At 50.4% G+C, this 10,398-nt stretch overlaps 1 protein-coding gene across 1 annotated transcript in view; it reads left to right on the forward strand.

The window, feature by feature from the left end:
- Window positions 1-8,234, forward strand: part of hcn4 (hyperpolarization activated cyclic nucleotide-gated potassium channel 4) — a 51,645-nt gene extending 43,411 nt beyond the window's left edge. The window contains exons 7-8 of the mRNA XM_036543586.1: window positions 3,445-3,609; window positions 6,676-8,234. Of these exons, the coding sequence (XP_036399479.1) occupies window positions 3,445-3,609; window positions 6,676-8,234 (1,724 nt within the window). The remainder of the gene's footprint in view (window positions 1-3,444; window positions 3,610-6,675) is intronic.
- The last annotated feature ends 2,164 nt before the right edge of the window (window positions 8,235-10,398 follow it).

A 10,398-nucleotide genomic window follows, 5' to 3' on the forward strand; every position in this document is an offset into this window, starting at 1 on the left:
TTCACTTTTTTATCTTGGAAAAACATGTCGTGGCTCACAAAGGGCCGACAGAAGTCACTGGAGCAATTTGCAGCCGTGCTGCACGGCAGTACAAGCAAGCGAAGAGGGCCCCGACCGAGCTCACGCATAGCTCTTCACCCAAAGGGGCCAAATGGAGGATCTCCTCCCCCCTAAAAGAGCAGCGCACACCCAGCACAGGGGGAGCGCGGCACCCCGGACCGTGCTAGGGGCACAGGTGATGTTTTCCATTCTCAGTCTTTCCTCTGCGGACGGCAAGGGGCTGGAGGCAGAAACTGGCTGAGGGCCGTTGTGGCACGCGCATGACATCTCTAAACAAGGCCAAGAAAGCCTGGCACGGTGGAGGACACATGTTTGGATTTAAAAACAACGTACAACATAATACGTGATCTCAAAATGCAGATATTTTTTCTTTGTTGATGGTTTGGCAGCTCTAAATAAGGCTAACAAAAGCTTGGCAGAGTGGAATTTAAGGGTGCGTTCACACTAGAGCTTTTGGTGCGGACCCGAGCTGGCTTGGGCTGATAGTTTGGTTTGTTTTGTTGATGTGAAAGCTGTTTTCGGACTCGGGTGCGCACCAAGGGAACAGAAAACGGGGGTCTGGGGTACGGTTCACCTGAACTCCAGTGCGGTTCGCATTTGGTGTGAGAGCTATCCAATCTAAAACCAGGAAGTAAAGGCTACGTGGCAATTCACGCTTGTCGCATCTAAAAGCTATTCGGGAAATAATGGCAGGTAGCCACACTGTTCGCTCACCTAGAGGGTATGCTTGTATGCTCTGCAAGCAAAGCTGCTAATTCATTTCGCATTGCCGCCTGTCTCCGCAAAAAACCTCCTTATCTGAGCAGCTCGTATCACTCTCAGGCAGCGGGACGCATTTATGGCATGGTGAAAATGCCGAACACGGTTATTTTGGTGCTGACACCATATTAACAAAAAGATGAATAAGAAAACAAATACAGTATAGCGTGGCTTTCCATTTTGCCTTTTGTGTCGTTGCCTAGTGACATTGGTAAATAAAAGCTGCACCTTCCTTACGTGTTGATGACGTAAAGGGTGATGACCAGGGATCGCAACCAAAAAAAAGTAATGTGAAAGGAGACCAGCGGGAGCAGGGGGAGGTGGGGAATAATCACACTCAAGTTCAGACCAGCAAAAAAGTGTGAAAACAGCCTTAAACAATGTACAATTTAATACATGATCTTAAAATGCAGATATTCTGACATTGTTGTGAGTGTTAATGAAGTGTTAATTGTTCAGTTTTGTTAAAATAGTAAATTATCGCAGCCGTTTGGATCTGTAGTTATACTTCTGGGTAATCCTTTGTTCACCAATAGATTAGCCTGATATAGACTGTGTTTCAAATAGCCTCAGCATTGATTGACATGAATGAAATTTTTAATCCCTGTTTAATCAGACTTTAAATGGAATGGAATCCCATATTTATCACTTTCTATTGTATTTGTGACTTTTAGTGAATGGGGGGAGGTATTACGTAATCATGTATGAACATTTCAGGCCATCTTGGAACTGTGTCATTTGTCATTGTGTCTTTGTGTCTAGTTTTACAGAGCCCTGTGTAGCATTTTAGTGGCTTGTTCAGTTAACTCCAGTTGTATGGACTCCAGCTCCATTTTTTTCAAGTTGTTGCTGGGGTACCAAAGACTTGCTGGAAATAAAATGTAATTCACGATATGCTAGAGTAGGTCAAATTTTGGTTGTTTCTGATTATTTCCCCATAGTCCCACAAGTATGATCTTTCAGTTAATAGCAGATATATGCATGTGCAGACCATAATTCAAAAGCTTGGAGTAAATAAGTGGGTATTGTAAAAAATAAAGCTTTTAATTGCACATTTGAGTAATTGAAATGTTATATAGAATAACTGGCTTGCTCTGAACATGCATTAAACTAGGTATGAAGCAGCAAATTAGGTAATAAAGCAGGAATTTTATCAGACGTTGTTATGTTATCATCAGTATGTTATCATGGTCATATTGTCACATAAATTCCATTATCAGGGTGGAAGGCCAAGCATGCTGCAGCTCGTCTCAGACACTGGGCAGCGTTTGAGGTGGCGATCGTCTTTAAGCAACCCTGGTGCCCAAAACAGCCAGCCCCGGCCCCTCACCCCCCCGCCAAAGAACAGCACTAAGCCCTCTCTGCATTGGCCGCTGTTGCGCCCCCGCCTCCCCTTCAAAGACATGGAGATAAGGCCGGAAGGCTCAGCGCGGCTCAGTGTCACAGATCCTCATTGCTCGCTTGAGCCAGAGAGCCGCGCAGCACAGGGACTTATCCCGGCCAGCACGGCCCTCTCCTGCAGGGATTACTGGCAGCCGTGCTGCAGAGGCCCACTCTGCCCCCCCCCCCCCAATGCAGGGGTAGGCAGGACCCCCCAAAGGCCAAACACAAGTTCCATGCATAAACTCCTGTCTTTACTTTTATTGTTTTCATCATTATCCAGTCTGATCATCCCTTGAAAAGATATACAGGGGCTGTTAGGACAGCGAATGAAAGTGATAGGTCGTTCTAGTTCTGGCAGAGGAAAATGAAATTGGAATGGATGCTCTTCTTCTATTGGAGACCTAAACAAATCCTCTGGCAGTGTTGATAAACAGGATGCTATAGTTGTGACGAAGCAAGTGAAATGCGCTCTCTCGCTCTGAAGAAGCGCTCTGGGTCCGAGTGAAAAGGGTTAAAGCCACGCTCGACCAATGGAGTAACGGAGAGCGTGGAAGTGAAAGAAATGCTCTGGGTCTGACACACTCTGCCTGTAAACGTCATTCGCCGCCGATGACAGAGCGGAGCTCAGCTGTCCGCTGATGCTTGCCCGGCGCCCGCGGGCAGGCAGGCCACGGGGCGCAGGGAGGAGCTGCCGCCGCCAGCGCCGCGCAGAGCACCCCCCCTCTCCTCGCCCGCACTCTGCAGTGCTGCAGCCTGTTAAATGGAGCATTGCCTCTGTGATCTGGCAGGACAGATGAGGCCTGGAAAACCCTTAAGCTCTGAAAATTGCATTAAGTGCTTCTGCTGTGGATTAGGGAAAATACACGTTTTTTTAATGCAAAAAAAAACAACAACTATACGTTCAAATGGCTTGCTTCATTGTTTACATTATCATTGTCATCTGGGAGGGAGAAATTATTTTTATATATCCTAATAAAACCCAAAAACATAACTTTATGGTGTTGTTAACCCTTGATGGAGCTGACAGATACAGGAGGAGTGGTGTGGTGTGCGAACGTGTTGCGTAAATCCTCAGGGTTTCCTCATTTGCATAACGCCTTTCAAAAAGATTACGAAATGATTTATTCCTGGCGCCGCGGATTACTTAATGATTTAGCGCCAGCGCCGCGCATTGTCGACCGTTCCTTCCGCCTGGAACGCGGCCTTCGCCCTGACCGCTCGGCCATTTTGTCTCTCCCGCAGAGATCTGCCTGCTGACCCGGGGCAGGAGGACAGCCAGCGTCCGGGCGGACACCTACTGCCGCCTCTACTCGCTCTCCGTGGACAACTTCAACGAGGTGCTGGAGGAGTTCCCCATGATGAGGAGGGCGTTCGAGACGGTGGCGCTGGACCGCCTGGACCGCATAGGTGAGCTGGCGGGCGGGGAGGGGACAGGGGCGATACCCGGGAACTCGCCGGGAAGGTGCGAAACGGACAAAACCGTTTCGCACGAGAAGCAACACATACACTGAGTCACGTTTTTTGCTGGTACAGCGGTATGCACGCCGGTGTTTTTTTGGCCACAAAGAGCTGTATAAAGTATAAAGCAAGAGCAGCGAGTGTATAAGCACACAGCCCTGCTTCTGGGCCTGAATAATGGTGCTCCCCACCAGCGGGCCTCTGTCCCAGGGAAGGTTGCGGCGTCCGGCTGGGCGGCGGTGCAGGCAGACAGATGTGCTGCATTAGCCCAGACCTCCACGCCCCGCCCACGCTGGCCACTCCACATCTGCCTCTGCGGGGGCTGCCAGCCAGAGGAGATTTGGGACTTTACCCAGGAGGCATTTCGGCCCTAATTTCAAAAAAATAAAAAAATAATAAAGCACAATGCTGCCTCCCATGCGGAGGTGCAGCTCTGCCGCAGTGAGTCACAAGGGCGGATGAAACGCAGAGAATAAATCCGCTAACATGGAAATGATTTTGAATGATTATTATTCCCGTCCAGGGAAAAATATCATTCTTATCCTTCTCATTTCATAGCAAGAGTAACAATTTAAGAGGACGTTTTAGCATTAGAGGAAGAGTATCTAAGAGGAAGTTCTCAGCTGTCATATATCAGTTATACATATTGCTTTCCGCATGTTAATCTATGCACACTGTTATGATCTCAGCACTGTGTTTCGCACTAATGCTTGTTCATGTGTGGTTAGCGGATTGCACTGTGTAAGTCACTCTGGATAAGAGTGTCTGCCAAATGACAATAAAGTAATGTCATGTAATCATCAGTTTTAAATATTGCATACAACAGTGGAGTCCCAGGTGACATAAACACAGGCAGGTGGATGTGAGCAGTCGTCCCAGCTTGCATACAGCTCTTATTCTTCCTGTCTACCTCCATTGATCTGTCTGTGTGCTGCACGGCCTCAGGAGCAGCGGCTCCGGCGGCCCACTGTGTGTGCGCTGCCGTCACGCGCGGCCCTGATTGGATTCGCCGGCGTGGGGCGGCCTCGGCCTCGCAGGGCCGGAAGCACCGGCGGCCTCCCGCTCCGCCTCAGCTCTGGGTTATTGAACTGGAGCCACGGCCTGAATGAGGAGCGCCAGCTCACCTGGCGCAGCGTGTACCTCGTTTGCGCACTTAAGGGTCGCTTTGTAAGCTGCGGGAGCCGCGCCCTCGAGGGCCGGAGCTACCGGGCCCTGAGACAGGCCCAGGCACGCACAGGCACCCGCAGCACGGCAGCTTTTAATTAGAAATTACCCAGGCTGCCAGCCCCAACATCACTGGGAAAAGCCTCTGCCTTTGTGGGCGTTTCGAAGGCTGTCAGAAGGACTGCTTTTGCACTCAGCAATCCGCTCTCTTTAGTCATTGTCATTGCTTTTGTGCTATTGGAAAACCAGGTCAAATTACAAAATCAGTTTGCCTTTACATCACATTATTGTCATTTTAGCGGATGCTCTTATCCATAGCGACTTACATATGTTACAATTTTTACGTTATCCATTTATGCAGCTGGACATTTACTGAGGCAATCATGGGTTAAGTACCTTGCTCAAGGGTACAGCAGCAGTGCCCCAGCAGGGAATTGAACCAGCAACCTTTGAGTATAAGCCCTGTGCCTTCCCACTATGCTATACCTCCGCCCTTTACCACCATCAACACGGCATCGGTATTCTACATTGACTATGAAGTCTTTTATTATGGTCGCACATCAACAGCAATAAATGGGGACACTGTTGGAATTCTTTGATCAAAATCAGTGGTGTTTAATGATCACACCCTCCGCTAGCTGGCAGCGGCCCCACTTGACCCACTCCAGTTAGCGCGGACCACCTGGTCCCCCGGGCCCGCTTACCGTGAGCCGGTAAATAAACGGTGGTCACCTTTCTAAAGCCCTCCTACGTAATGAACTCATTCACAAAGCCCCGCTCCACTAATTAATTACAGCCTTAATGGACCCTGTGCAATCTGATCCGCACTCACAGAATTAAGCAGGGGTCAGCGCAGGTTGTCTGATAGCCTGCAGCGGCGCTCTGCTTAATTGTCAGGCCTGATATCCGAGATGGTGACAGTGATCTATGTGTAATTCTATTTACTCCGCGCAGCAATATTTTACCTCCCGTTCCCGTCATTTGCGGAGGATTAAAACATCAGGAAAAAACCTGCAATTTGAGTGGAACGTGATCCCCCGAGCAGCTTGTAAGCTGCGGAATTGGTTAATGGAAAAAGCGCATTTCAGGCCATCTTTGATGGGGGGAATTCTATTTGTCACTTACTGTAAAGCTTTTCACACTGTAGTCATTATACAACGCAGCATCTGTGCACCCTCCAGCTGTTTGGTTGAACCCTCCCGCCCCCACCCCTCCACTCCTGTGGTCTGATTCTCTGATAGTAATGAGGTGCAACAGGGCCTCTTCCACAGATGAAAAGTGTCTGTGTTATTGCGGTGCACACAGCAAAGCCTACTGCAGACTATCATCAGACTGTTTTGTGCTGTCTTAGCACTGAGATCCCTCAGTTTTCATTTGTGCATTTCTCATTTGTACAATAATGCTTTTCTTAACTGCGTTTGAACAGTTAAGAGCAGGTTTTTTTGCTTTACCCCCACCTTTAATTGGCTATCAGGGAGCTCAGAGAAAAAAAAAAAATTAAAACCTTGTGTGAATGCTGCCTGATCACAGCCGTAACAGTTTCATTTAATATTCAGCGCATCCTGGAGGCTAACTCACTCCTTTGTAGTAAAGCGTGAGTCACTCGTTTGTGTTAGGAAAAACCTTGATTGTGTTGGTAACAATTATTCCCCAGGCATGAGATCAGAAGATAAATAAACGGGGAGGGTCTATGGGAGGTGAAGTTGTGGAGCGCCTTTGCGTATCTGACTGTACTTCTCAACTCCCAGCAGCACCTCTGAGAACGACTGTGTGAAGTTCTGCCGACTCATGCATGCAGCCATCTTACTGCGACCCACGTACTTACATTGTTTTTACTGCACGGCCTTTCAGGAAAGAAGAACTCCATCCTGCAGCACAAGGTCCAGCACGACCTCAGCTCGGGCATGTTCAACTACCAGGAGAACGAGATCATCCAGCAGATAGTGCAGCACGACCGGGACATGGCCCACTGCGCCCACCTGCTCCAGACTGCTCCGCCCCCCGCCCCCTCCTCGCCCACGCCCGTCATCTGGGCGCCCCTCATCCAGGCGCCCCTCCAGGCGGCAGCGGCCACCACCTCGGTGGCCATCGCCCTGACGCACCACCCGCACCTTCCCGCGGGCCTCTTCCGCCCCCCGGTGTCGGTGCTGGGGTCCATGAAGGAGCCCTCCAACCGCCTGAAGAGACTACACTCGGTGGTGCCAGCCTCCACCGGCCCCGGCTCAGCCGGCGGCTCGCCCTCCAGCTCCCCTTCCAAGCCACACCCCGGTGTGGACACGCCCCTGCTGGCCTCCTTCCGGGCCCACCACATGACCGGGGGCGGCACGAGCCAGCAACCCCCCGCCGGCAGCAGCAGCACACAGCCGGTGCCCGGCGCGGCCTCGCCATTCCCGTTCGGCCAGCTGTCCTCGGCATCCGGCTCCCCGTCCTCCAGCACGGCCCAGCTCCACCACCAGCCTTCCCAGCAGCAGCAGCAGCCCTTCTCCTGCAGCACCCCGCCCCTCGCCAGCCTCTTCCAGCAGGGGGCGTCAGGGGGAGCTGCGGCGGCCGCCCCCTCCGCCAGCATCGGTAGCCCCCTGGCCTCCGGCGTCAGCAGCCCCCTGGCCTCCAGCTCAGCCAGCCCCATGTTCAGCCAGCTGCAGCCCCCACCGCCCAAGCCCCTGCAGGTGGGGTCCCTGCAGCAGTTTGCGGGCGGGGGCAGGACTTCCAGCGGCCTGAACCTCTTCCACACCCCCTCCTCCGGCTCCCCGTCCTCCAGCAAGAGCCAGCTGGCCCAGCCGGCCGTGGGGTCCCCGTCGTCGCTGGTCCAGCACAGCCTGGCCGGCCTGCAGTCGGGCTTCCTCCCGCAGCTGCACCAGGAGCGCTCCGCCCTGGCCTCGCTGGCCCAGTACGGCTCTGGAAACGCGTCCCCCTGCTACACCCCGGTGGCCCCCAGCCCCACTGTCCAAAGCCCGGTCGCGGGGAGAACTTTCCACTACAGCGACCCCTCCAGCGCCGCTGGGTCCCACAGCTCCCTGCTGTTGCCGCAGACGCCGTGCCCCGCCCAGTTTCCCAGCCTGCCCCGGCCCGGGGCCGAGTCCCCGCTGGGCCGCTTCTCGGAGGATCTGAAACTCATCTCGACCTCGCACCCGTCCCTGCCCCAGGAGGTGGCCCAGGCCATGGGCCACTCGCCCTCGCGCTCCTCCAGGGAGTCGGCTTCCTGCTTCTCGCCCTTCTCCTCCCCGACGTTCACGAGCAAACCCTATAGCCCCGTGCCCGGGCACATGACTCCCCCCAGACAGACGCCCTCCGGGCCCGTACCTCAGACTCGTTCCCCAGGGGCGTCCCCCGCCCTCCCCCCCCGGAGAGGCTCTCCGGCCTACCCCTCTGAACTAGAGCCTGTTCGCTCCAAGCTTCCCTCCAATTTGTGAGGTTCGATCACACCCTCCTGTGTACCCTGGACTGAGAGAAACAATCTTCCTGTGTGGTGTTTTTTTTCTCCCGTCCTCTCTAGACTTCACTGTGTTTTAAACTTAGTTATTTTAATTCCCTTAATATAACTGTGATTTAAAAGAAAAAAAGGCTTAACCAGGTGACTTAGAGATCTAGTTTACACTCTTTCTGTTTGCTTTGTCCTCCTCCTTTTTATCCATAAATATATATGTAATCTGATATTTACGAATATTTTGTATCCGGTGATAGGAGGGTGTGAGATGATATCCATTCAGATGAGGGTCCTGATTTTATTCATTTTTAACTATGCCAAATTAACTAACAGGGGTTTCGTCAGATGGTTGACAGGACAAAACAGAACTTCTTGCAGGGACCTATGCACTAAAACCTGCATGTAAAAAAACACCTTTTAGAGTGTTCAGATTTAACACAGTACTTTTTTCAGTGACATAAATTGCGGTGTTAAGTATGCGCATATTTGTGTTATTACACTGTTTGGGATCACATGTAGCTGATCCTTACATTTATGTCTTTGATTTTTGTTTTATTTATCAATCTTACAGACTTTGCAAAATCTTCCAGGGTGGAGAAGCAACTTGAGGATTAGAAGGAAACCAAAAATGATTTCTCCTGGAGAAGTATATCCAGCTCTTGTTGTCCTATATGTTTTTTACTAAAGTATTGTAGTAATATTGGATGCTACCACGGGGAGTTGCAGACCCTTAACGAAGGAGGTAAAGGATTTTAAAAAAAAAGACGTTCCAGTAGCAGGTTGACTGCTCTTTCTTCAGCAGCATCCTGACAAATTCACATTGTCTTCCGAGTTCATGTAGCAGTCACCGGGAATGTGGAGGAAAGATGATTCTGTCTCCCCATACGTGTGTGGGTGTGTTTGTGTGTGGTACGGCTTTGTGAGAACAGGCTTATGCTAGCCTTGACTGATCAAGAAGAGTGCTGTCTTTTCACAAATCTGAGGATATCCATCAAAGATTGCATATAGTCTTGTGTATCTAATGCATACTTTAGTACCCCACAAAATACTAGAAGAAAAGGTAGAGAAAAGGATAACTCATTAGTGGTCACATTGCCACTGTCCAGGTATAAATCCATGTAATAATTTGTAGCTTAAAGAAAACAATAAATTTCACTGGCAATAAGAAAGTAGGATGTATTTGGCACAATTAGCAGGTTACATGTAATCGGTTACTAGACAAAGAAACTACACAGGAGCCAGTCTCCACAAATATGTTTTATGCATCGCCCAATGTAGCTGCTCTCAGATTGGCATAAACATTCTCCATTGTGCTGGATGTTGAGATGAACACGATGAATGTATACACATACGTTTTATTCAATGTTTGGGTGAGGACAGCTTTATAAGTGAATGTGTGTTTGTGTACGACTGGACTGAGGGCATTTGAAGCAAAAAGTAGAGTACTGCCGTGGAGGAGAGACAGAAGGACAGTACAGTAAGGAGAAAAGGAAAACCTCTCTTGAGAGAGAGTAGTAATTATTTAGGGGCTCAGGGGAACGCCAAGGCCTACCTGAGTGCTGATGATGAACGATTTCAATTTCTTGATTGAGCCGTCATTAATCAATAAGCTAGAGAAAGCGCATAGCACCACCGAGCCCCGCCCCACCCCCCCTTCTTCGCCATACATCACAGGGAAGAAAAAACGCTCACCTGTCAGCCAGTTTCGTCCCCATCAGGTACACTCTCAGCCATTCAGACACAGCATCCTAATTTAACAAGACAGAGGCTCACCTTTAGGCTGAGCTTTGACCTCTGCTGGCCACCATCTGCTAGTTGACAGGAGCGCACAGTGGCTATTGCCTGATAATAAACAGCTCCAGAACTCTTCAAGCAGTGCCTGTGCCCAAGACTGAGGGCGAGAGCGTGCTGATCTGCCGTTCCACCCTGCGAAAATGTACAGAAATGTTTAAAAATCATTTTTTGCACCCTTTCTGTGCGTACAACTAAAACTGGTGTGATCTGTGTCTCACACAGCATGCACAAACAAGAACAGTACGGGCAACAGACTGTACACTATCCTATCCTCGATATTTGCTGGCAATAAGAGCAGTGATTCTGACATGGTTCCTTTTTTTTGTACCAAAATACCGCACAGCGACAAAAACAAA

This window comes from Megalops cyprinoides, chromosome 13, assembly GCF_013368585.1.
Source record: "Megalops cyprinoides isolate fMegCyp1 chromosome 13, fMegCyp1.pri, whole genome shotgun sequence".
Taxonomy (NCBI): domain Eukaryota; kingdom Metazoa; phylum Chordata; class Actinopteri; order Elopiformes; family Megalopidae; genus Megalops; species Megalops cyprinoides.